General features: G+C 36.6%; 2 protein-coding genes and 1 long non-coding RNA gene across 8 annotated transcripts in view; 1 reads left to right on the forward strand and 2 right to left on the reverse strand.

Moving 5' to 3' along the window:
• On the reverse strand, positions 1-17,925 carry tnip1 (TNFAIP3 interacting protein 1). 4 transcript variants are annotated; one of them, XM_056769548.1, is made up of 18 exons: positions 17,863-17,925; positions 11,720-11,889; positions 10,829-10,978; positions 10,662-10,750; positions 10,129-10,191; positions 9,437-9,631; positions 9,252-9,346; positions 8,887-9,022; positions 8,172-8,264; positions 7,612-7,677; positions 6,309-6,440; positions 4,997-5,125; positions 4,398-4,523; positions 3,530-3,655; positions 3,341-3,422; positions 2,295-2,482; positions 1,779-1,863; positions 1-1,185 (listed from the first exon to the last, which is right to left on the reverse strand). In XM_056769548.1, the coding sequence occupies exons 2-18, from the start codon at positions 11,862-11,864 to the stop codon at positions 1,124-1,126; spliced, it is 1,962 nt and encodes a 653-aa protein (XP_056625526.1). In that variant the 5' UTR covers positions 11,865-11,889; positions 17,863-17,925; the 3' UTR covers positions 1-1,123. The 4 variants fall into 4 exon arrangements, with proteins under 4 accessions (XP_056625526.1, XP_056625525.1, XP_056625528.1 ...); XM_056769547.1 differs by lacking the exon at positions 17,863-17,925 and adding an exon at positions 12,897-13,015; XM_056769550.1 differs by lacking the exon at positions 17,863-17,925 and adding an exon at positions 12,313-12,609 and having other exon boundaries at positions 11,735-11,889.
• On the forward strand, positions 12,916-21,206 carry LOC130437901 (uncharacterized). Its single transcript, XR_008909245.1, has 3 exons — positions 12,916-13,040; positions 13,623-13,701; positions 21,075-21,206. It is a non-coding gene; the product is annotated as an uncharacterized LOC130437901 (long non-coding RNA).
• The window catches only part of anxa6 (annexin A6), a 13,460-nt gene continuing 5,749 nt past the window's right edge, over positions 19,679-27,389 (reverse strand). The window contains exons 6-25 of one of the 3 annotated variants that reach the window (XM_056769546.1): positions 27,171-27,261; positions 27,014-27,093; positions 26,766-26,822; positions 26,555-26,648; positions 25,800-25,895; positions 25,645-25,703; positions 25,433-25,555; positions 25,237-25,295; positions 24,875-24,953; positions 24,253-24,334; positions 24,081-24,175; positions 23,642-23,755; positions 23,178-23,268; positions 22,925-23,004; positions 22,778-22,831; positions 22,585-22,678; positions 22,372-22,467; positions 21,780-21,838; positions 21,289-21,411; positions 19,679-20,076 (exon numbers count right to left, since the gene is read on the reverse strand). In XM_056769546.1, coding sequence (XP_056625524.1) covers positions 20,017-20,076; positions 21,289-21,411; positions 21,780-21,838; positions 22,372-22,467; positions 22,585-22,678; positions 22,778-22,831; positions 22,925-23,004; positions 23,178-23,268; positions 23,642-23,755; positions 24,081-24,175; positions 24,253-24,334; positions 24,875-24,953; positions 25,237-25,295; positions 25,433-25,555; positions 25,645-25,703; positions 25,800-25,895; positions 26,555-26,648; positions 26,766-26,822; positions 27,014-27,093; positions 27,171-27,261 — 1,686 coding nt within the window. In that variant the 3' untranslated portion in view covers positions 19,679-20,016. The other 2 variants (XM_056769545.1, XM_056769544.1) reach the window with 2 other exon arrangements.

Below are 27,389 nucleotides of genomic sequence, written 5' to 3' on the forward strand. Positions count from 1 at the left end.
TAATGAGATATTAACTTATTTATTCTGGCCCACTTCTTGTGACACAAACTCGCATCCTAAAATCTTCCAGTAGCTACAATATGTAAAGGTTGACACAAAACAATACACAAAAGACAACATTACTTTAGACAATAAACCACACTCTGCTGTCAAAACAATAGATTATAAATAACTTAGCTTCCATTTGCACATTGGGAATAATGTTTTTAAACACTGAATATTGAACAATATTAAGCAAATCTACCATGTCACGTCTGGCATCTGTTTACTAGGACCAAAGAGGGTCCTCTCGTAATTGTAAGGAACTAAAATATCAAAAAGCCATAGGCATAACAGAGTGAAACAACAACTGTGTTGAACTTAATCTAATAACTGAAAAGATACAACAAGCTTCATATATGGCTTCAGTAAAAAGTGGGGCAGATGACCAGTCAGAGAGTAACATCACCCAATGGTGACATGCATATGGACACATTCATCTGTGTGTGTGACAATTACGACCACAGCCAATGAATGAATCGCAAATCTACTCAGTCACAGTCTACTGTTGGGCATTTTCAATACAATTCACCTATAGAGTTATTAATATTTAGATACATTTTGATCTTTTCTCAAATTGTGTTTTTATATGTGATGTAAGGCTCAATATAGTTTAACCGCTATTATAAATATACTCTACTGTATCAGGCATTACTTTTTAGTTGATTTGATAGTATACCGTGATTTTTAATTAATAGAGTTGTCTATAATGACTTTTTTCATTTAACTCTATAAGTATATTGTGTAAAAATGACATCCAATCAGTGTATCTATTAAATAGCTGACTTCAATTCCTGCATAGAATTATACAAAGCAGATAATTTAAATATCAACAATCGTAAAAAGGTAAAATAATAAATGTATATATATATATATATATTCTTAATTTGCCAGAACAGTGTTTCACAAACAAGATTATAAAACTTAAGTTTATAAACAACATTTGTATCAGTGGTAGATACAGTATATATTTATATATATATATACACAGTAGGAAAAAAAACAATAGTTCACACCATGCCAACTGAAAATAAACTGCATCATGATACTAGCCATGAGCCATTCCAAGAGAGAGAATGTGTGTTTAGTGCTTTCCAGGATCTATGTTCTGACGCTCCCTTTTGCCAAATCCAGTTGCTCCCATTTCTGACAGAAAGAACAAAACAGAGAAATAAGTCGAGAACACACACAAACATGTTCCTTCATATCTGAAATTGCAATGAAGAGAGTAGAGACTTCAATAATGTGACACAACAAAATAATATAGTGTTAATTAATATTCACTATTTAGTCATGTAGAACAGGCACTGTTTTTATCTGTTGGAATTTGCTTTTATGATTATATAAGTGGACAGTATTTATTTCAGAGATGGAAAATTATTATATTTTGATTTTTCAAATTATAATTTTTTAGTTTGTTTTATAACCTGTAGAGTAGTTTGAACTTACAAACAAGCAAAAAGGAAAGTAAATGAGGTATATTTTGATGTCTTAAACTGAGCATAATCAATAGGGCAAACGCAAACGGAAACTGAACTACATAAAGTTTGAACAATCATTGTGAAATTTGGAGATCATTCCATCTGGTACTCATTGTCGTCATCAATTGAACTACCTCCAGTGGAAGCTGATTGATTCCGACAGAGCATTTTAAATATCACTGGGTCAGACTTACAGAACAAAAAGATACTTCTGATGCAGAATGAAGATATGTCCAGAACAGGACATCTGATTAATACCTGCAGTTTCTGGCGGGGGTCTTGCCGTGTCCGCTTGTCCTCTGGAACCACGTGGCTGAGGGAATGATGACTGCCAGGGAAAACCCTGAAAACACACACAAAAGAATTAATCATGACATCATTACACAAACTCGTATAGACGTCTTCAGGGAACAAATGGTTCGATGTCTGTCCTCTTATGCATGCACGTGGACACATTGTTACTGTCAGTAAAAGCCTGTTTTTACGAATCAACACCTCCACATATTTCTAGTTGTAAACTAGAACCTACATTTCTGTGTGGTAAAACTGTTAACCACTTAAAAGTGTTGGAATAACACTACTGTCTCTGTTCCAGAATGAGAAAGAAGCGGAAAAAATAAAATAAAATCAGCAAAATAAAATAAAATTCCAGTTCAAATGGAACATTTTAAATATGTGACTCAAAGGTCAAACGTTAGATAATTCTGGACAGAACTCAGCAAATTTAAACACCACACCAAATACATCAAAATCCAGATTCAAATTACAACTCACCGGGTTGATGGGCTGAAAATCCCTGCCGGGTGCCGTAATGATGTTAGGCATCCTGGGGGGGAAGTGTATGGGCCACCCTTCTAGACCTTGATGGCCCACCTGAACAAACGGGCCGCAGTATGGGGGACTCATGGGGCCATTGGCCGTGCCAGACGTGGGGTCAGACGTTCTCCTTTCCTGTTGCCCCTCCAAAACATGGGAAAACAAAACTAAAATGAGTCTCACTTGTCTACAGTTCAAGGACTCTATTAGATTTATTGATAACACAGTGGAACAAATTGTAGTTTTGTCCGACTTATTATAGTTCTTGTACAATTCTGTGGTGCTAATTATTGTGGTTATACTTATTTTCATGTAGCATCAATGTTTGAATGTCATTTTTGAGCTTATATCATTAATTACAATATATCGGTAGATTGCAAATAAACAAAACTGTACAAATTTTCACACATTAAAAAAATCCAATTGTCACTTTCTGTAGCACAGGGAAGATGGGATGAAGCGATGATGAGTGACTACCTCCTGAACTTTGCTTGTGAGGACAGTATTAGTCATGAATGACAAAAACGATCAAATGTACACTTCTGAGGTTTTGGACGACTCATTTTTTGTAAATTTATGTTAAACTGTTGTTTTAAGCTCAGTGTTATGCCAGTACCTTGTTATTTCTGCCTACGAGTAATAATAACAAAATGTGTGAAAATATTTATTAGGTTTTTGTACCGTAGATGGTACAAAATTAACGTGACTTTCACATTCAGCATGTTAACTGTAAAAATTAAAGCAAAACATTTGTTGCATTGTGTACTCCGTGTTAACAACATTTTAAAATATTAGCATCTGTGACGTTGAATATGAGAGAGGTAAATTAGGCTTCATTCTGCTAACTATTTTCCTATATCATAAACAGAAACATCACATACTCAGACAATAATAAGAGAACGTTTTTAAAAAAAAACTGAAAGTGAAGAATGGAGCAGCGAATGCAGCGTTCGTTATGAAGTGATGTGGTCACAAGGTGGCGCCAATATGATAAATGAGAGTCACCTGCTTGTGTTGCATCTGAAGTCGCTCCAGTTTACACCTCTCTGCACGCTCTCTCTGACACTCATTCTGTGCTTGATGAAGCTGAAAAACAGATTCAATTCAAAATACCATTCAAAAACTCTTCGGATCCAATCTGGTATTCATATTCTATTATTGGCAGTTTATGCAGGCTATGGGTAAACGCAGACCTGATTGGTCAGATTGGTCATTTGACCCTGTAGTCTTTCCACCTGACGCCTCAGATCTTCTTTCTCTTCGTTCATTCTCTCTCTATCGCTCCTTTCCTTCCTGAAATCCTCTTCAAAGATTTTCACCTGAGAAAACAAATCGGATGAGAATGCAGACCTATAGTGAATAGAACAGTAAGAATGCAGGAAGCCATATGCAAGCCGTATGACTCACCATGAACCCTGACACACTCATTCCTTTAAAGCATGTTTGATAAATGAGGTAAAAGGACTGCACTATCAACTAATCGGTTTCATTGAGCGAATCACAGCTCCTAGATAACCTTGAGGAGAACTCTGACAAAAAAAGAAATCTAGAGGAGTTTGTTTTTTGAGCTCCTAGAACTACAACAGGGCTATATAAACACATACAGCAGCCCTTAACCCTCTGGACATTAATCATTTAAAGACAAGAAAAGACCATTCCGGTTATTTGTAAATATTGGAGAAGGAATAAACACATAAGGACAAGTAGTTCTGATAGAGATCAATTCTGCAAACAAACGGTGATCTATTCTTAGAACTATTTTTGTAATGACTTTAAACCAGCTGGTTCCAGGAATGATATTCTCATAGGCAACCACAGGTGTGTTTCATCATTTGAAACATTCCACTAACATCTGACAACCAGCAATTGTTCAAATACATTTTTACTGTAACAACCTGTTTCTTATAATCTAAAGCCTAACATTTTGTCTTGTTTTTTTTTTACCTGAAAAAGTTCTTGTGGGCACCAATGCTACTTGCTTGGTAATTTGTCATCTAATGCAATGACATGTACACATTTGTGAGAGCTCAAAGAAATATAAAAGTTATCATATGTAAGCACCTGCTCCTTCAACACGGCTATCTGTGTGTGCAGCTCCTGCTGTCTCAGGTTGGCAACACCTTCTCCCAGGTTCATGCCTGGCTGGGTGGAGGATGGAGAGTGAAGGTTCAATGCTTCTTCTAATGCCTAAAAAACAATACTTTGTTGAGAATTGTGTATGCTGAAATGTAGTACTTATTTAATTCACCTATGTAGCATTGGATTATAATCAAAGTGGGTGTATAAAGAAATCAAATCACAGCCACCAGTTTTGTCATAGTGAGGATTGTGTATTTTATGTGAATATGGTGCCAGGCCATCCATGGATACTGTAGAGTGTAATGTATCATACTTAATCTTTTATTTGTATTGCTTGAGATAAAATAATGGCTTGATCAAACCTAAACTTTTATCTTAACAATTAAAAAAAAATTAAATTATAAAGACAATCATCAGGAAAAATACACTAAATGTTTTTATTTACTGGTAAAACAGGCAAGACAGTTTAAATAAGGATTGTTCTAATTATAACACGAATCATTTAGGAACACCAGAAACAAATTAAAAGTCCCTATTGGGACAGCTATGATGTGGGTGAACATGTGAATTTGGCTACTGACCCTGTTGAGCCGTTGAATCTCTTTTTCCTGGTATTCTCTCTGTTTAGTTAGTGGAAGCAACTGGTCCTGCAGGTAACGCACCTTTTGTTTCAACTCACATGTTTCTGAGGTGAGGCATTCCTTTTCACCCTATAAAAACAAACACAAAATAACAGCACAGCACAAGTTAAATATCAATCCAATACACAATGTTCACACAAGAGCTGTCAATTTCACTAAATTGTTTTTAATTCTTCGTGTGATATATGAATAACCAAGCAAAGATGCCAATTAGTCCAAAGTAGACCTTGTCTATCTGTGTCCATCTGTGCCGTTTTTAATTGTTGGTTTACATAAAAGTCAGATACACGGCTCTGGCAATCACATCTTGCTGTTTTTGTCACGCTAAACGCAAATCTACCTCTCACAATAAAAACATGTCTCCAGCCACCTGTATTCGGCTACATTTTTGGTTTCACCCAGCTGTTGTTTTTATCTTAGTAAAGTCATAAATTACTTTGTGTTTTAACACAACGTAGTGATTGACTTTTGAAAGGCCTTATTTGAATTAACAATTTCAGCACTGTACACACAATCCTGCCCTTCATAGAATGAGTTCTAAACTTTTTCAAGGACCCTCCTACAACCAAATTTGCTAAAGATTGCTATGGGCAACTCGCGCTGACAAATCAGCCAAAGCTTATAAATAAACAAAAAATAATAGAGCATTGAGAAGATAAGGAGGCTGTAAAGGTGAAACGGAAACCAGCCAGCATATGACAGCCCAGTGCACACAATAAAACTATGAGGTGGGTAACATTCGACCTGACCATTCCCTGTGGGGAGTTAAAGGGAAACTCTCACCACGCACTAAGAGAGATGGTCAGTAAGTATGAAAGAAAAACTGGTGCTTCCCGAGATAAAACTGAAAGCTCTGAATGACTATTTAAAGCTTAAGGAGCTTCAATGAGCTCAGCAGTCACAACTATTAGCTAAACATTGCAGTAAGTGTTAATAGAGGATGACATGAACTTAGGCTCTAGACTTTTCTATTCACAGTGTGAAGTTTAATCTACAATGCATCTTATTCCAGCCAGAAAATGACATGGGAGGCATGACCGACAAGCAAATAACAAGTCTGTGAACTAAAACAATACAATAAAAGTCATAGGAAACATAGCAATTGAGAATTCTTTCTGATCAGATTTCTGCCCAAGAAAAGTCGATCGTGTTAAAATGGCTTATTCAGATGGCCAGTGAAAAAACACCATCTTACATACAATTCGAATGAAAAACAGCAGATTTACAGTCTGAAGCAGAGACTGTGGTGTACCTGCACATTGTCGATCTTAGACTTGGCAAGCAGCAGTTTTTTGTCATAGTCTCTCTGTCTCTGCTCACGCTCTGCCTCGAGTTCAAGAACTGCTTTCTGGGAGTCAGCGAGCCTCTGCCTGAGGTCAGTAATCTGGAGAAAGAAAGAAACGGTATGTGATTAAAGATCAAAGTTACAAAGCGTAATTACTAGGAAATTTGTTTCTGTAAAATGCCATCAGATAAATTTGTATTATACACATCTCCAAAATGTGCAGGTCTTTTACTTCCAATAGTTCACTGCACTGAGCTAAAAGGTTATATATTTTTTTATAAAATCCTCTAAATGGCATCCTGGAGTTTATCTTAATCAAGAGTTGAATAGTCATTTTATAGTGATGTATTTAATAGTGGCGAGAACACCAAAATCACAAATAGAAAAAATGGATTGTTGACTATTTTTAACTAAGTTGCCCAAGTCTGCACAGCAAAAACCAATTGAAAAGCTGCAAATAAAACTTCATCGCATAGATATTAAATGATCTACTTTTGCATTAAAGACCAGGTTTGAAACGACATGAGGATGAGTAAGTAAAGACCGAATTTCAAAAAATTTTAGATCCTAATCAGTCGTCTAGACTGAAAAATTCAGGCAACCCACCGACTGGTTGATTCTATAGTTTTGCGCCCCCATGCAAACAACAAACAAAAAACGACACAAACAAAAAAGGTCACAATGGGAGTTATGCTGTTTGTTCCATTGCTATGAGTTTTATTATGATCTCCAGTGACGTCAGAGGATGTGTGTTTTTTTGTCCCCACTATCAGGCCGAGCAAATGCAGAGATGCAACGGTTGTTGCTATCGCTGAGCCGTGAGATCACGCGGCTATGCAACTTTGGCCAGCCCCTCCGGCGAGCCACAAAGGAAGACAGTGGGTACAAGCGAGGTGAGGGAAATTCTACCAGAGGTGTGACGGGAGGGGCCTGTGGTCTGGTTTGACACTCACACAGAGCTGCTTTCCATTCCTGTGCCCTACTGCGTTTCCACCGCCACCCAAATGCAGTAACAGGTCGCTGCCCTGCGTTTTACACAAGAACCTCACGTAGTCTCAGTGATTCATATCTTACATTCTCCCACCTCCATTCAACACACGCCGCTCCACATGGACCGACTCATTAAACAATCGATGTTTCTAAGTAGAGTGATTCATGCCTTTTTCATGTTTTCATGTCATGCTTTCCAGCAACAAGGTGAGGCAAAAAGGTTACAAGGCCAACTGGAACATATTTATAGAATATTTCTAGCGTAGATGTTGTGATATACCTTCTGCTCGAATTGTGTCTTCATAGAATTCCACTGAATGTCCCACTGTTTGTTCACCTCCAGTACCTGAGAAAGGTCAAATGCTGCAGTTTACACGTCAGCGTTCAGCAAACGGGAAATTAAGACTGTTTTAAAGGGTAAGTTCAGCCAAAAATGAAAATTCTGTCATCATTTACTCACCGTCCAGTTGCTCCAAACAAGTAAAAATTAAGCAAGATATTTGGAAGAATGTCAGCTATTTTTACATCTGGGACAACGACTACCATAGTAGAAAAGATTCAAATGGTGGTCAAAGGTGGCCCAAAACTGTTTGCTTTCCGAAATTCTTTAAAATATCTAATTTTGTGTTCAACAAAAAAAGTTAAATATCTTTTTCTACTATGGTAGTGAATGATGTCCTAGAACTGAAAATTCCTAACATTCTTACAAATATCTTTTTTTGTTCTGTGTTCAATTTACAAAGGTTTGGAACAACCCGATGTTGAGTAAATGGTGACTGGATAACCTGATCCTTTAAAGCAGGTATGCAGAAAGCAGAGGCGGTCTAAAATAGTACTTACATCTTTTCTCTGTTTCTCCAGAAGCTTGATCTTTTTCTCGTACACCTCCGGATCCAAGGTTTTAGAAGGTGTTTTTTCTGGAGCTTTACCAGACTGTGAATGTAACTCATTGCATTAGTATTGAAAATGGTTATAAAGGTCTTTATAATAAAAATTACCATTAATAACTATCAAATCGGCATTAAGCTTGTGTATTTTCAACAGAACTGAAATTCGATGTATATGTATATATATTCCTCATAGACCTCAGACTAAAAACTAAACACACAATCAATCACACCAATAACTAAACGATATCAGAATTTTCCCACCACAATACAAAAAAACAACTGCAAGGCTGAGTAAGAACGGTAACACAGCGAACTTCAATATTTAGTCATATAGTGAAAAAAAGCCCACAATTGAGGAACTCGAACGAAAAAGACCATTGCGGAAGGACCATTTTCAGACCGGTGTGGCATTCCCAGAACTAATCTCAGTAGCGTGAGTGACTCAATCGAAGCTTCTCAATTTAGAAAACCAGAGATTAATTTACGCACTGGTGTTTTTCAAAGAACTCCCACAAAAAAAGCCTACAAAACAAAAAGACGACACCTCCACAAACCAGCGTAAAAGGGAAATGAAAGACAAAAAAAATGCCCCTATACAAATTTAGAACGACACCAGGAATTCTACAGCAATGTCACCTGACACAGAGGTGGGAAAAAATGCAAACCTGCTGATTCATGGTCATTTCCACCTTGGTTTTGGGTCTCTCCTCTTTCATCTGCTCCTCCTTCGGGTTTGGCTGCTCGCTCGGTGCGACCTGGGCTCCTCCATTGACCTGCTCTTTCAGTTTCAGGTTCTCCTGCCTGTCCAGAGCACATAAAACAAAGCTGAGCTATTAGTAACAAAGGGAACATGAGTCTACATAAACTCAGAAAGTTCATAACAGGTACAGGAAAGGGACAGATGGAAAGACCCCTCAGTTCCAGCACAGCAGGAAAAACTGACACTACTTAGAGTTTTGTTTTGTTATCAGAGGTTTATTTGCATGTATGAACATAAAAATAGCAAAGTAAAATATGAAAACGACATTACCTGAGCTGTTCCAAATCACGGTTGCGGTACTGAAGGTCCTCCTCCATTTTTTTTCTAAGCTCACTGTTCTCTTGCCTTAGCTGTTCACAAAGCATCTAGAAATGCCAAGAAAGAAGAAAATTAAAAAGATGAAGTTAAGAAAAATCTCGATTATGTCATGGTTTTACAGATTGTCAGATGCTCACCTGTAGAAGAGATGTTCTCTGTTCATTCTTCTGAACTTTGGATGATAGGTGGTGGAACTCTACAGCCATGCGGCCCAGATGAGCAAGCAACTGGTTGGGGTTGGACTCTTCAGCAAACACGCTAAAAGAACTCTCCAGACGGCGGAGTTGACTAGCCAGCTCTAGGTTCTCCTGTGGCAGGTGCATCACTCCAGTCTGCATCATAAAGCAGCGCTCGTAAATACGTGCCTAAATCCTCTTCCTAAAAAAACCCTGACAACAATACCCAACAACGAGAGCATATACTCTACCATCATCATCTACTCTTTACCAACCATATGCCAAAATAACGCAACAAAACCATCAAGTGAAAAAGTAAAAATCCTTAAATATCTCTATGCTGAGGTTTCTTGGTTTAGTAACTTTACCCAAAGTGGTATTCCGCACTCTCACACATGAGTTTAAGTCTATCTGCTAACTAAATCCTGGAGTTTCCCTTGTGACTCATCCCGGGAACAGCCTTACAAAGATATGTTGATTCATTAAGATGAACAAATCCCTATTAAGGAAGAGCATTAAGAAACAGCTGAGCAACCACGATGACTGGAATCTGTGTCACTCGCGTGTCCGTTCATAGCCGGGAGGATACGGAATGTTCGAAACGGAGTAAACGTTCACAAAGGCCCGGATTTCCTAACATCCCTAAAACTCACCGATTGGGTTTCAGGGGCTGTCTTCCCTTCCATATTTACCACTTCAAACTCTGATGAACTTTCCTGTAAACAGAAGAATTCACAGTGTTGCAACACTTTCTGACAGTAAGACAACATCAAAACAACCCCCAGCTTGCTGTTCGCGTAAAATGAAAATGGTCAGGAACTCACAAAACTGGAAGTTACATTCCAGTATATGATTGTCACAACATGAAACAATGGCATACAATTAGGGATGTTAAACATTTAATCGCAATTAATTCCATACAAAATAAAAATTTGTGTTTGCATAATATATGTCTGTGTACTGTGCGTATTCATTTATTATTTACAACACATACACGGTAGTAAAATATGTATATATTTATAAGTATAGACATGCAAATATCTCCTAAATATTAACATGTACGTGTATGTATATAAATACTAAATAAATATGCCCTGTATACAGGCATATATTATGTAAACACAAACCTTTATTAATAAAGCGATTGATCACAATTCTTAGACAAATCTATTAAGTAGCTACTTACAGTTGGCTCCGTATGTAAAGTATTTCCAGCTAAGCAGTCTCGAGATTCTTGTCTTTCTGCTGAGGGATGACCGTGATGTTTTCCATGACCTAAAGGAACCACAATCATAAAAATCCTGTCTATCCAGACTGACATTGATCAGGGGGGCTGGTGTTTTGTTTCCATACCTTGTGTGTCTGTCTGAACCGGTGCACCCATGCACAGGCTGGACGCAAAGCTGGTCGCAGAGGACTTCAGGGCTTCATTATCCCTCACCAGCTCCTCAACCCTCTTTCGAAGTTTCGCTGCCTCCGACTGTGACTCCTCTAACAGGTCTCCTGCAAGTCACATGAAAGTTAAGAATGTGTTTTATGACAAACACACATAATGAAGGCGTATCAGCTCATAGCCAACTGTTTGTTAAATGTTAGTGATGCATAGTGCCAGCTGCCAAAAGCCGAAAATCTGGAATCTCTTCATTTTTTTTAACCCAACAATAGAACCATGACTCAAATTCAGCATATTAATCAGATAACCATTATAACTAACATAGGTGTTATGGGTATATATGTGAAATGACTCAACAAGAATGGTATTCAACTGGAGGTAACTTTGAATGCTCATATTTAGTTCACAACTACAGAACAAACTTTTTAATATGGAAAATAGGACTGTCATAATTATTCGCATCCAGAATAAAAGTTTGTGTGTGTACCGTGCATATACATTTTGTATTTATAAAAACATAGACATGCATGCATATATTTAAGAAAATATAAAATGAAGAAACATTTATACAATACTTAAATTATTGGTAAATATAAAAAACATGTAAATATGTCCTAAATATGTATACGTGTATCTGTTTAAAAATACAAAACAAATATGCACAGAAACTTTCATTCTGGATGCGATAAATCGTATTATAGCCCTAAAGGAAAATAAAGGGTGAGCATGACTAAGCCACTACTTCCAAATACTGATAGCATACATTAGGAGAGAGCTCTGCTTAAACCGGTCTGATATATCAGTTTCTCAAAAATCATTATAAAAGGTTTGATGGGGTACAGATCCCTCACCTAAACTCTTCAGACCTTTCATTCTCTCCCTCAACAAGGTGTTTTCTTCTAGGAGCTGTCTGTAGCTGAGGCTGCTGGCCTCGTCTTTCACCTGGCAATCACTCCCACCGGGATCATAGATGCGATACGGGCCTTTTCCCTCCATCACTTACCAAACATGTTTCCCTGTACTAAAAAAACATTGAAATCAGAATCACAGATGATCATGCGTGTACAAAACTCTGGAAGCATGAAGGTGAGTAAAGATTTGCAATTCAAAAACAGACATTTGAATAGTGACTTCTTGGGGATTTCTCTTCGCCTGTTTCAAGACACGATGATTTGAATGTTCGTCTTTGATATCATAACTAAAAAGTGACTTTTTAGAAGTCATTATGATAATGAAAAACAGTGGACACATATAGTGAAGTCATAGATTATTCATAAACCTTTTATAAAAGACTCTTTCAAGCATTAACATGCCATGTACCGATGTCAGAAACACAAGCTCCTGACATCAATACCTAGTGACCGACCAAACCACTAAACAAATAACGATAAAAAACGATACAGAAAAAAAACACACAATATGCCAGCAAAAAACAGCCACCTACCTTCCCACCAACAGCTCACAATGGGCACCCAACACACAAACTAAACCCTTTCACTTTCCTTACCATGACGAAACATGTTTAAACAGCTTCCTTACTGTCAGAATCAACGTTACTCTGAGACTTTGGACAAGAGGAAACCTTATCTAGCGGATCGTGTTTATCCCCGAACCCCCGAGCTCTGTATCAACACACAGCACACCAATGACTTCACCCAACAATACGATCTCAAAAACACAGTATGGCCACCTTGAGCTTTAATTTAACCATGAGCCAAAAAACCCTAACGTTACCCACAGAAGAATGAAACCGATACGTTATGTATTCTAAATAAATGACTCACTTTGATAAACAAATATCATGCTGCTATTAGCTTAGCATCCGGCTAACGTCAGGTGATATGTTTATCAGGCTAGCAGACAAAAGCGTTCACGCTAGCTTTCCCTACCGCTATAAACACAACCGATATACGCGTAACGTCCTTAAAAAAGAGCACAACGACATAGCCACACGGTAACGGCTGTAACTGACTATATTTTTGTGTTCGGTTGGAGGTTTTAGAAGAAGAAAACGAACTCGTTCTGTACCTTGACGGAGACGCGTCTTTGATCGGCCGAACGTTTGCGGAAGTAGTTCGCGCCGGCTCGAGTCGGGAAATTCCACCCCGCGAGCAGATGTAAACAGAGGCGCGTTCACTTCCAGTGACCAGACACACGACTGTGATCATTAAGGTACATTCAGTCTTTTTAACCTCAGTAAAAAAAAATTAACCTTTTAAAAAAGAATAAAACTAGATAAACAAAAATGTTATTGATGTTGGTTATCAATTATTAGATAATGAATATGACCCATCTGACATCTATACAATATAAATAGTATCATACAGCTAAGGGTGGTTAGTAAATAACTATGTAAATTAGATAATATTACAAATAATTAAAAATATATATTTAATAAAAAAACGATATACACGTAAATCTCTGCAAAACTATCACAGTTATCACAATTTAATTGTGTTGGATAAATTGGAAACTAATGGCCTTTTTTCGGGTCTCTACTGGTAATGTGTTGGATATGTTGGTAGGATGTTATGGGATGTCATATGAACCAATAAAACACTATTAAATCTCAGAGGAATAAGGCCAAAAGCACAGTAGATACACAGAATAATTTGTTGTAATGGAATCCATTATATATATATATATATATATATATATCATATAGTTTATAACCTAGCCTATATGACTCTTTCCTCTATGAAACACAAAATAAGATATTTTGAGAAATGTCTCGGTGATTTTGTGTTCATACAGTGGTTGTTGATGGAGCCAGTCTTGTTTGGTAACCAGCAACAATCATAAAACAGTCAAGAAAGTCATACACAACATGAGGGTGAGTAAATACATCTTTATTTTTGGTTGAACTATCCCTTTAATTCCCTTTAATCCCTTTAATTTTATTTTATATGGGGTTAACAAACCAAAAAAAGCTGACAGCTATTAACATATTTTTACAATGTTCTGGTAAATTTTAAATGCAGGTGTTAGGTGCTAGATGTTTGATGTTTGATCCGAAGTGACTTATTTGCCATATCGTCCATCAATTGGTGAGCCATGTAATAGAAACATATAAGCACAACATGCTTTCTTTGTAAATTGTGGCATTGAATGGAATGCGACAACAAAATAATGTTTTTACAAAGATTTAAATAGAAATTGGTTCTGCTGGTGTCTCATAAATTTGCCCTATCACCTTTATGTTACCTTTTATTCATAATTGTCCAATGGTATGGCTTTAAACGAGGAGTAGTGTTCAAGGAATTAAAGGAGGCATGAATTCAAATAAAAAAATGTAACCCGAGCTTTTGTTATGTAAGAGCGAATTGTATTCACGGATACATTATGTAAGTGTCAGAACTGAAAAAACGCCCTTGTTATCTGTTATTGACACCATGCCCAGCGAACGCCAGGTTCTGGAATGCACCTATCTATTACGACATTGATAGGTTGAACACCGTCTTTCAACGACTACTTCTCTAGCCCCTCCCACTGGTTAAATTCACAGAAGGCTCCAACTACAAAAAGTGCTATCAGAATAAAGCGGTGGGCGTTTACTTCCAAGTGTCTTCAATGCGACATGCCCATTAAAACCGAGCATTTGCAGAGCTGGCCTCAAAACCTGGGAAGAAAATAGCCTATAACTTATTGATTTTGAAGTTTTTGGAGGTAAAATCACGCAAACGTCAAAAGTAGACCTCATATAACAGTATAAAATAATAAAAATGGGACAGTTCATCACACCTTTAAAGGGATACTTTACTCAAAATTGAAATTTCTGTCATAATTTACTTACTTTCGAGTTGTTCCAAATCTTTAGAAATTTCTTTGTTCTGATGAACACAGAGAAAGATATTTGCAAGGATGCTTATCTTGCCACCCATTGACTCCCATTGTAGGAAAAATTACTTTATCTTTTTTTATGTTCTGTTGAACACAAAAGAAGACATTTTGAAGAATGTAGGACAGCAAACAGTTCTGGGGCACTATTGACTACCATGTTTTTTTCCTACTATGGGTGGCAACATCTGTCTGGTTATGAGCATTCTTCCAAATATCTTTCCCTATGTTCATCAAAACAAAGGAATGTATACAGATTAGGAACAATTTGAAGGTGAGAAAATTAAGACAGAATTCTCGTTTTTGAGAGAAAGTATCCATTTAAATGAGTAATGCACTTAAAAATAAGCCCCCATTGACTTTCAATTGTAGGAATAAAAATTTAAATGGAAAGGGGACTTATTATGAAGTGAACTACTCCTTTAAAAGACAGCTACTTTTGTTTCACTGTATTAGTGAGAAGAGCCGGCCCTCCCTATATGTGACTGCTTAGGGCCTCGCTGCCACTTGGGGCCCCCAAGGCACATTCAATTACAGCTTTTTTGTAATATGTTCTGGACACACATCCATTTATTTCCGCAGGGCCGTACCCAATATTTTTCTGTGGTGTGTCAAATATTTTTGAAATTACTGACGAAACGCAACTTATCAATATAAAAATAATCGAGCTGGCCAATCAAATGGCTGATTCACAGATTCAAACTGATTCAAACGACAAAATGCTGATTTAGATTAAAACTATGTCATTTATGTGATTCATGTAATTAATATTTATCTGTCAATTTAAGGATAAGGTTAAGAATAATTGTGTGCACTTTGTAGATTAATTTAATGGTTATCAAGTAAATACACTAAAGAAAGATTAAATCATCCTCAAGGGCTGTGTGGCTCGGTGTTTATTGGTTGTGGTAAAAATAAAACAAAAATGTCTTTACACATAGTTAAATGAGTTGACCATTGAATGGTCTGTGATGAAAATTTAAAGGGACAGTTCACCGTAAATTGGAAGTAACAAAATGATCAATTGTTTTTACAATCACAAAACACATGTAACGGGAGGTTTAGGTGTTTTTGTTTTTATGACATTCCTACATCCCAAAAATACAACTAATAGAATTGGGTGTGTTAAGTTTAAAGTTTGTGTGCAAATAATCAAACAAAGACAATAGTCAATTGTATTGGGGGCACAGGGAGACCCTCAAAGAAAATTCTGCTTAGGGCCCCGTAAAGGCTTGGGCCTGCTGATGAGTCATAGGGTTAAAACTGGGTCTCTGATACTTGTGCAGCATTTGAGTTAGTTGTCTTCAACGTTTGAATCGGTATAACTAGACTAGACATTTGAGTTATTGGTTATCTAAAGATGAAGTAAATCTCTTTGGAGATTATAAAATAATTTGTACTTTTCACTGATAGTGAAGAAATTCACAAAGAATGCAGATATAGTAACACGGGTTTAAATCTTGTGTAATAGAAGAGTTGTCTTCATTCGCTAATTCTGGAAGCTCTCATAGAAATTCACTATAATTTGATGGTATATTTGTAGATTACTAACACTTTAAGAATGTAACACATAAACGTTTGCGTAAAGTGTCTGAGTTTCTGAGCCAGCATGATTCAGGTATTGAAATATGCATAGTATAGGAAGTACAGTCATGAGTCGAGTCGTGTACTTGATTGATGACAATCATGTTTGGAATTGTTATACAGTTAGTTGTAATCAATGATTCCAAAAACAGTGTAGTGACAAGATCAAGGTTTATTTCTTGTGAATTACTCACAAGTATTTTCACTGTACTAAGGTGGTTTTGTTTAAAAGACCCCATACTGACCACAGAATCGGATAGAGGTTCATTTTAGACCCCTGAGAGGAGCCTAATGTCAATTTATTGATAGTAATTGATCAATTCTAAACAACAGTCAATTTCAAAATATTTTTTTTTTGTCACATGCCTTCTGTAATTGGTAAACCGTTGTATAATTGTCCAAAAAGTCACACCTGATTAGGAAATTCCCTTATTAAAAAAACCTCCTAAACCCAAAATAGAGAAAAGTCTCTTGTAGCCAGGACCCAGAGATTTTCAACCTTGTGTTTTAACCTTGAAGGATTTAACTCTGGTCAAAATAGTCATGTAAGAACTGAACAATTATGGTCAGGACAGGTCAATAAAGCCAGTTTGTCACAAACCATAGACATGAATCAAACATCCATGAATCAAAAATAAATGGTGACATCTTGTGGAAATGTATTACTGTGGTATTTTAAGAGCGCAATTACACAAATAGATTCTTTTTCATTATGCTGTAATATAATTCATCTAAAAATCTGCTCAGAATTCTGTGTGGTTGACTACAAAAATAAAAAAATATGAAATATACTATTTAAAATACATTGTGTTTTGGAAATCAATAGAGCATTTCAAATGCACATACTAAAAAACATTACATTCAATTAATTAGAAAAGGCAATTTAATGTTTTCTGTTCAGAAAAATATGCTAGCACATTGTTTAAAAAAAAATATATGCACTTAAAAAGAATAATATATATATATATATATATATATATATATACTATAAAATTTTGCTGTAGTTTTGCCAGTAACTTACTGTAGATTTAATTAAAAAACATTAACTTCTTATATTTTCTTTCACGAAACAAGACATATATCTTGTTTCTTGTTATGTAAATGTATCGTAATTTAAGGGGTTAAGAGGACAAAAATGCTTTGGAAGAATGTCAAGTTTCTGCAGTGTTGCTGTGCTTATGCCAGAAATGAGACCAGTCTCTTCTCGCTCATTTTGAATCTCAAAAGTTAAAGTGTTTTAATTTTGGTAAAAGTAAAGTTTACTCATATTGAAAACACTACGAATAGGAAACGGAAAGTAATCAAATCTACAGTAAGTTACTGGCAAACCTGCTGCAAAACTATGGCAAAGTTTTACAGCGTATGTTTAAACACAATTTCCTTTGAGACTTCATCATCGAAAACAAATTTCCTTTAACCAAAGCATTTCAGCAAATGTTAATCCAATGATTTACCAGTTCCAACTTCTTATGTCTTAAATTTAAATGAAATAAGCAAAAATATTTCAAATGATTTACTTAATTAAACATATGAATTAGAAAACATTTAATATAATCATGTTTCAGTTACTCACCTACACATTATAGTTGTGTCCGAGAGGCGTTTTTTAAGGAAACTAAAGGCAATGGGGGAAGCGTTTGCAGTGTTTTTAAACAGAAGGGGGAATTCCCACATAGTGAAAGGCTCTGATATTTTCAGCTTTAAAAGTGGGACCTGGTATGTGTCCAAAAACTGGAGTCTGTTTTGTTAAATTTTACCAGCCAACAGATAGATTCTAAAACATTTGTTGTTTTTGATGGTTCGTGATGCCACAAGTTGAAAATGCTGGGGGGCTAAAAGGTCTTGTCTTAATCCAAATCAAATGATGGATTTATAAACCAGCAGGATATTGAATAAAGTTATTGCATAAAACATGATCAATCTGTGTGCATTTGCCTATATGATGCACAGAGTCGTCTATAACACCTAAAAAATCAAAGAAGTGTAGAAAATTAAAAATGGAACAGTTTTGCAAAATTTTGCAAACAGCAACATGGTTTAAAGGACTGGATAGATGTGTGACAATGAGTGCTAAATGACAGCTATTAGATGCGAAGTTTTGAATGCATTTTTGAAATGCAAACCTGCATGCAGTCTTGCAGAAGCTGCACTTCAAAACACGTCATCTCTCTGTTAAACTCTGTCTGTATAGTAACCTTCATCACCCATGACATTAAACCACCTGCAAGTACAGTTTTCTCTTTACTTTTGCATGTGCTACTACTTGCACACATTTGAAAATGTCATCACAGTCCTTTCAATGTTTTGTTCTGCAGTGAACAATGTTATTGCTATTGCAGACATCATCGATGGTAACTGTGATGTTGGTCTAAAGCGGGGGATTTCCTAGCCCCACAAGCTTTTTTTCTTTCCTCTTTTAACTAAAGATGCCCTGACAACAGCTGCGTTCACAAAGACACATTCGCACATATGCACGTACGTTTGTGCACACATGTAGACACGTACACCATACACACATCTACAGAAAGCAGTATAATGAATTGATAGTTTTATGCATTAAAAAGTGCATCCATTGACGTCCTGAAATCAGCAGAGGACGATACCATTGCTATCTGATAAGGAATACTTGTTCCAAAAATGAAAATACTCTAAAATCATTTACTCACCCTCATGTCATTTCAAACATGTATGACTTGTTTATTTTGCAAAACACAACATTTTTCTGAAGGACAAACTAACTAAACAACACTGACCCCCACTGATTTCAACCGAAACAGTTCTCCAAATATCTTTTTTTGTGTTTTGCAGAAACAAAGAACCACATAACAATTTTGATTGACTTCATGTGAAGAAATGACAACATCATTTTTATTTTCATATGATCTGTCCCAAATGGGAAAGACGTCTTGGAGGTGGTGAGAATCACAAGAGACTATCTCCAAAATAGCACACATGATATTTAATGAAGGTGTGGTGTGTATTGACCAATGATAAGCAATGAGCTCAAACGATGGGCTGCACACAATCCCAGCATTATGAGATCAAGTCCTGTTTTATTCTCTCTCACTTTTCAGCAACATCCCCATTATGATGCTTTTTGTGTGAAGTGGGAGCTTCACCCTTCAGTAACGCAGAACATGAAATATTACATTTGTTGTGTAATGTGTAATTTATAACGAGACATTTCCTATTAAGAACAAAGTAACATTGATTACAACAGAAGGGAATTTCCTGTAATGTAACTACAGTTAATGATGGATCTGAATAAATCGACCCGTCGAACCAATAATAAAATAAGGCAGGGAGAAATGTATTGAGTTAAAAAACAAATGTTTAAGTACTGCAGAACAAGTTCATTTTTAATTCTAGCAAAAAAAAAACCAATGCTGTACATTTAACAACACCCGCTTTAATAGGATGACTTCTTTATTTTACTGGATGACCAACTTGAACAGAGGACAGTTTGGTTTAATACTGTAAACTAAATTACTTAACACAACAAAAATACTTTCAAAACTGTAAAAAAAAACATTACATGACAGGTGATTGCAGCACAAAAGGTGTGGCTTTAACATCGGTCAAAGGTCACTAGCTTTGGCATAGGCATGGTGGCAGAGGGCAGAAGGACAATTTGACTAGCACCTCACATACAAGGGCCGGAACACAGAACACCGGTTGCTAGGCATATTTATACTGTCCCGTATCCAGGACGACAGAGGACAATGCTTTAGTCTTCTCCTCCACAAAGTATCAGAAGGGTTTTACGATAGTCACCTGATGTGTCACCCTGAGACAGAGACATGATAATGTTAAATAATGAATTATGTCAGGCCACAAAGTTAAAGGGGGATAGTTCACCCAAAAAGGAAAAAATTCTAACACTATTGTCATTTGAAATCTGCATGAATTTTTTACTTCTGCAGAACACAAAAGAAGATATTTTAAAGAACAATGGCGGTACCAGTTTTCAATACATTCACAAAACCAATGCAGGCCAATGGGGACCGTCATTGTTCAGTTACCAACATTCTTTAAAATATCTTCTTTTGTGTTCTGCAGAGGAAAGTCATAAAGGTTTGAAAAGACAAGAGGTGCATAAGTGATAACAGAAATTTCATTTTTGAGTGAACAATCCCTTCAAAAACTCATCAACTGCAGTCACTATTAACTTTTTTAAGTATGCATTCCACAGAAGAAAGTCATATAGGCTTGGATCAATATGGATCAAGCGTGAATTTTTGGTGTTGCATAATAGTATTAAGTTGTTATGAAATGCATTATGCAATGAGGTTCTTGGAGGCTTTCATAATAACGGTACAAGCAGTGAGATCAACAGGTTATTTTATTTCCATTAATGGCTACAATAATAAAAGTGTTATGAAACCGTGCAATTTTATAAAACAAACAGCATTGCACAATTTTAAGCTTATCTTTCCTCCCCTTTAATAGACTTCTTCTCAGCATGCTTTATATGCAGCTGCAAATATTGAATCTCTAGAAATTAAAATAATGCTTCAATCTTGTTTGATTTCCAATTGCTTCTGTTGTATTCATTTGTAAGTCGCTTTGGATAAAAGCGCTTTGATTATTTACTAAATCTAAATATATTCAAATCATACCATCCATTTAGTTGGTTCCGTCCCACACGGGCACAACATACATAGCAAAACTAAAAATAAAGATATAAAGTTAGCTATTATTGATCTTTGAAGGGAGTTTTGACAACAGAGCCAGTATAGACCTGCTGTTAAACACTTCCTGTCTTCGCTTTTCTCCACCAATCAGATTCTGCATACTGAGAGGAAGTCAAGCATGCAGGGGAAATTCCTAAACAGCTGAGTCGAGCGAGTACACCACAGGAACCTGTCAAACACACTGTTCCCCTCGATCTAACCAAAAGAGGATGTGCAACGCCTAAGACAAAACACAATATCTGCACAACTCGCATGTAAACTGGTACGTAGACGAGGAGCACACCACTTACAACGAGCGCCTCTACCTGGATGAATTCGTGCAAAGTGGCGTCGTGCGTCTCCTTAAAGTCTTTGCGGATGTTGAAGAGGTCGATCTCGGAGCGGGACACCATGATGCGGATGAGAGCCCTGTCATCTGTTCCCAGGCCCTGCGGGGAAAGTCACATCGCTGATCTGTACAATGCTTACAAAGCAAATCATCAGCAATAGTGCAGATGCCCATCACAGGGCCTGTGACTCATCAGTACGCCTGAACACCATCATTCGTACCCCAATGGCCGTCATCAGATGTGTGCTTGGCTTGTTAAAAATAAGACCGTAAAGTAGGTTTCGGGTCAGGGTGAGGGCTTACTCACTTCAGCGTGTTCTTAGTCAGTGTCTAACTCATCACTTTTATGAAAGCTGACGGATGTAATTTTGGCTTGAATTGGCCATCGTTTTTTTTTCCCTGCTGCTCGGAGTCACAGCCACATGTAGATGTGAAGGAATGCGTGTTACATAATGGAGGCAGACGTACCTTCATGGCTTTATACAATCGGTCAGCAAAATAAGAAGGCTGATTCTTCACACTCCGCACTGGAAAACATGAATGGGTTATTGCTATTTTTGTTAAGATCACATTTGTGTCATATGTTTGTGAGGGGTTTTTTGATCACAGAAAAAGCATAAACGTGATCAGAAGTTTGATCATTTGATCATCATTAGTCTGTAGAGTATGAATCACATAAACTAGATATGTTATACCAGTTTGACAACTAATATTAAAGAGTATGACTATTGTTTCGAAAATAAAACTTTCTTCGGCAGAACACAAAAGCAGATATTTTGAAGAAAGTTAGTAAATGGACAGCTGCGGCACACATTCACTTCTATTGTATAGACACATTATCAATGCAAGTGAATGGGGGCCGGTTACCAACATTCTTCAAAATATGAACCATCACCTTCAAAACCTTTCTTTAGAAACAAATTCCACTTGGTACTGTTTGTTATGTTTTTCTTTAATGTAATGACACAAATACATTATTAAGCATGGTGCTAGTTAGTTTTGTGGCCACTATACAGTGCTTTTTTCAGATGCTCATTTTAACAAAGTACAACGTGCTTACCGATAGCAAACATGGCATTTTTAAAGTCCCCTGACATCTCCTTCTTTATTATCTGTTCAATGTCTTTGTTGCTGCACCTTACGAATTCCTGAAACACTGTAAGAGATAAAATGAAAGTTGGCTGGAGTGCATTAGTATGTGTATGTGTATAATAGTATGTGGAGTGCTAACATGCATTAGTATGTGCACAGTAGCAACCTGTTTTTGCATTACCTCTCCTCAGGTGAGGAAAGCTCCTCGTGCACAGAATACTCATAAACTTGTCCTCCATCTCATCTGATTCTGCATCGCATGCGTCTGCCAATGCCTAACATGAGAGAAACACATTACATCCGCTTAATCTCAGGACAATAAGGCAACATTAATTGTACTTTATAAATACACAACACTAGGCACAATACTGTACTTGGGCATCTTCCAGGACCCTGTCCATGTTTACTGAGTCCTCCTCACGACCCCCCTAAAAAGCACCATCAGCAGTGAAACGTTTTTCTTTTAAATAAAAGACGAAGTATGAATTGTTAGTCTTGTAATGTAATGGTGTGGATGGTACCTGTGCCAAAGAGATCAGAACACGTTTGAAATGTCCTGATGTTTCTGATGCGATGGCTTGCTCCAAACTCTTTTTAAATGCTGTGTAGGAAAAAAAACAAAAGCAAAAAATGTGACAAATGAGTTGACCGCTTGTGTGATAGAAAATGAATTAAATACACCAAGGCCTACAGGGCCCCAAATATTTTTACCCTTAACAAATGGTGCCACCTGCTGGAGATTATATTTTTATGAAAATAAACATGTTTATTTACCACTTTGATAGGCAGAACACATATCATGAATCTCCTGGTTGCTCCTAGTGACCAAGATTTCAATCAATGCATGTTCATCTGTCCCTGCACCCTATTGAGAAATAAAAACATTTAAAATCAACTGCATGTTGGTATCCTGAGCAGTATAAACAATGATAAAGTTGTACTTTAAAGTAATGTCCATGAATATTATACATATTGTTCAAATTATAACCACTATAACTAAATGATAGATGTTGCTCCTGTTGGTTTCTTAAGCAAACCAGTGAACTATTGAAAAACAAACAGTCCATGCCCAGAAAAACCCATCACCTCTGCTCTAGTTTACACTGTTCAATGACCGTCAGTTAACAAATAAATGCACAGTTTCTACAAACAGTAGCAGGTCATGCTGTTCTTTCGATGATAAAACACTTTCTTTACAAACAGTTTCCATCAGGACGAAGAGAAATCTGAAAGCGCACCTCCATGGCTTTCTTCATCATTTTGGCATCAAACTCTGCAGGGGTCATCATGAGGCCAAGGATGAGCCTCTCGAGGTTTTTGGAGAGTTCAGATTTTAGGTCGGCCATGAGATCCTGATGAAAAAGATGGCATACAAATAAGCTTAAATATACACGTCTCCTCTCCTAACCTTTACTATAATTAACATGTTTTAAATTTCTAAATTAAAAGACGTAATACAAACAAGTCTGAGTTTGCACGTGTTCAAATAAGGAACGGAAAATCAAGCATGCAAAGATTATGCTGCTAAAAAATGAAATGTGTTTTAAACAGGATTTTTTAAAGACGTCTTATCTTTTTCATATTGGACATCCATAATTGACTCAACTTAAATTGTATAATCTGTTTGATATCACAGATGAAATCATTTAGAGCGGAGTACAAAAGATAGTGTCTTACCCGTCCCAAAAGAGATTTAAAAGCTTGTCTTATTTCCTGCCTCTGTTCGTTGCTTCTCCGTGTCACAATTTCAATTATTGTATCTTCATCAGTGCCTGAAAATCAAAAATCAAAATGTCACAGGTCACTGTTAAATCTCAGTATTTAATGTGATCAAAGTTAAAATACTCACCGAAACCCTTCATTGCTTTTCTCAGAGCTTGGGCATCACTCGCAGGGTCGAAATCTGAAAACGGTTTCACAGTTCCTCTTAACTGGTGATTGAGAAAAAGGATATGCAGAAAACATAAACTATTATTATTAAAAGTCCGAAACGATTACTTTTTTCAATTATATGACAAAATATTTTTGAATATAACTTCAAAACAATTTGGCATTTACGGCAAAACAGAGAATATTTAAAGGTTTATGAATCAACGCAGTTTCGAAAGTTTTAGTATTTTCATTAAATACCTTTTGAAATATTTATTTCAGATAAAAACGAGATTTGAGATATGTGGACATTGATCTAGCACTGCAGATTTCAACAGGCACAAGCACACATATACAGACACGGGATGAGATTTCTGGGATGATGTGACACTGAACCGACTGTCCCAGGAACTGGCAGTAAATCAAGACTCTGGATAATAAAATGATGAGCAGCATTGGGATGGTATCTGTGCCCGGACAAAAGCTGTTCTGTCTGCTCAGGGTTCATGACATGATGATTGGCCGGAGCGGGGACGGGATCATTAGAGGGTAATTCGATGCATGCCACAGCGTTGTGCTGATGGTGTGTGTTGGACTCCAACCTGAACTTTGGTCATGGCGCTGATCTCCCACATCTTGTAAGCAATCTGTGCAGCCTCAGGGAAGAACTCTCCCGCAATACTAAAAAACAAAGATCTCCTTAAACTTCTGTTTTTAAAAAGTAAGTGCTTGATTAACACAAACGAGTGGGTGAAATCTGAATTCTACTACTGGACATTAACATCAATGTTTAAATTAAACTAAATCAAATGCACCTTAATTCACCCATGAGGCTGATTATATAAAAAAATTAACAAGAGGAAAAACTACAGAACACACAACATTTTATAATGGTGCAATGTCTCCCTCTTCTGACTTTTTATAGTTACTGCAGCAAAAATTGAAGAGTTCAGAAAAAGCTTACTCGTCGTCTCCTCCACACAACTTCAGCAATGTGCGCTTGTATTCCCCAGATGTGTCATCCTGTGGAGTTCAGACAAATGACAGAAGGTACTATACATGTTTTAAAATAGGAGACAACCCCTAAAGAAACCACATTCTTTGTATGTCTGTATTAAAGTCTGTATTCTTTAATGTTTGTGTACAGTATATACACAAACCTGAATCATGTTGTACAGAGATTTTTCATAGCGTAGGCGGAAGCATTCTCTGATATCCAGCATGTCGATCTCACAGCGAGACACCATAATGCGAATCAGGGTGTTATCAGCCGTGCCCAGACCCTGCAGAGAGATGTGAGAATAAAGAAACAGACCTTTGAGACCTTTACTCCATTAGGGTTTATTGTGGGGAACATTATAGAAGCATCTACCTTCATTGATTTGTAAAGACGTTGGGCGAAGAACATGGATTTACTCCTTATACACTGAACTGTTGAAAGTAAAGAAGGTAGCAGATGTTAGAATTTGAAGATGTTTCGATTTTATGGGGGGGGGGCAAATATTGCTTTATGAAGCCAAAACGTACCGACAGCGAGCATTAGTCTTTCAAAGTCTCCAGACAGCTCGCTTTTAATACTGTCCTCAATGGATCGCTCAGCAATTTTCTGGTATTCATCAAATACTAGATAACACATTATTAACATTTAAATATTATGCCATACAACAATGTTACACATTGAATAATGTTTATTTTTTCAATACATCATAAAGGAACAGTTCACACAAAAAATACGAATTATGTCTTCATTTACTCACACGCGAGTTGTTCCAAATCTGTCAAAATGTCTTTGTTCTGATAAACACAGGGAAAGATATTTGGAAGAATGCTTTTAACCAAACAGTTCTTGGCCACCATTGACTTCCATTGTACCGTAGTAAAATTTACAATGGTAGACAAAAGTGCCCCAGAACTGTTTGCTTTCACACATTCTTCAAAATATCTTCTCCTGTGTTTAACGAAAAAAAAATCCTACTGTGGTAGTCAATGGTGTCCAAGAACTGTTTGGCTAAAAGTATTCTTCCAAATATCTCTACGTTCATCAGAACAAATACATTTATAAAGTTACAGCTTGAGGGTGAGTGAATGAACACAGAATTTTCATTTTGAGTGAAAACTTAATGACTTGAACTTTTTATTACATTATAGATTAAAGCAGTGACCTGTTGGTTTTATTTGATCTGTGGTAAAGTGAGAAGGGTTTAAAAGAACATGACTGATTGTATATTAGGGGAATGTATATTAAAATGTACAATATATATGTGTGACAATGGTTTTCATACCCAACTGCAAGTGGGTCACGCTCTGGTTTCCCAGCAACATAATGAATTTGCTTTCGTCTGTGCCCCACTGTGCCTCCCCTGCGTCATACAGCTCCTATAGTGAAAAGAATACAGAGAAGTTCAGAAATCACAAGGTCAAAAGCACACTTTTCAAGTTGTATGAAGGATGTCTAGATATTTTATTTTATTCATTTACAAATAAAACAGTCACCTGAGCATCCTTCTCCACAAGATCTTCACTCACAACATCATCTTCCTCTCTGGTCCCCTGAAAAGTCCCATAATCACCAAAGAGATTCAACAGTGTCTATTGTATACTTTCTATTGTAAATTTGGTTTAATATGCATATGATAACAGCACATATGAACAATATGAAGATCATTATTAAATGTAAGGTTTTAAAATACGAAAAAAAACATGATATATTTTGCATCTATAATCATAAATATTTCACTGACCTGAAGTAAAACAACCAGCATCTTCTTAAAATGTCCAGATGTGTCCCCTACCACGTCCTCTTCAAGGTCTCTGCCATAGGCTATGAACACATAAAAACATTGTCAGGCTGCATGAGAGCTCAGGAGAATCTTCTTGAAACCAAATCTTGAAACTCACCATCTTTGTATGCTGCCACCAGATCATGAATTTGCTCATTGGTTCTTGAAGCAAGAACCTCAATTAAACACTTCTCGTCTGTTCCTGCTCCCTTTGAAATACAGAGTGAAAGTCAATTTATATCGAAGCAACCAAATGATGAATTTTGAAGATCTATGCTAAGATGGTCATACAGGAAGAAATAAGTTTGGTCATGCTGGTTAACTAAATAACAGTGAA

This window comes from Triplophysa dalaica, chromosome 16 (assembly GCF_015846415.1).
Source record: "Triplophysa dalaica isolate WHDGS20190420 chromosome 16, ASM1584641v1, whole genome shotgun sequence".
In the NCBI taxonomy this organism is placed as follows: domain Eukaryota; kingdom Metazoa; phylum Chordata; class Actinopteri; order Cypriniformes; family Nemacheilidae; genus Triplophysa; species Triplophysa dalaica.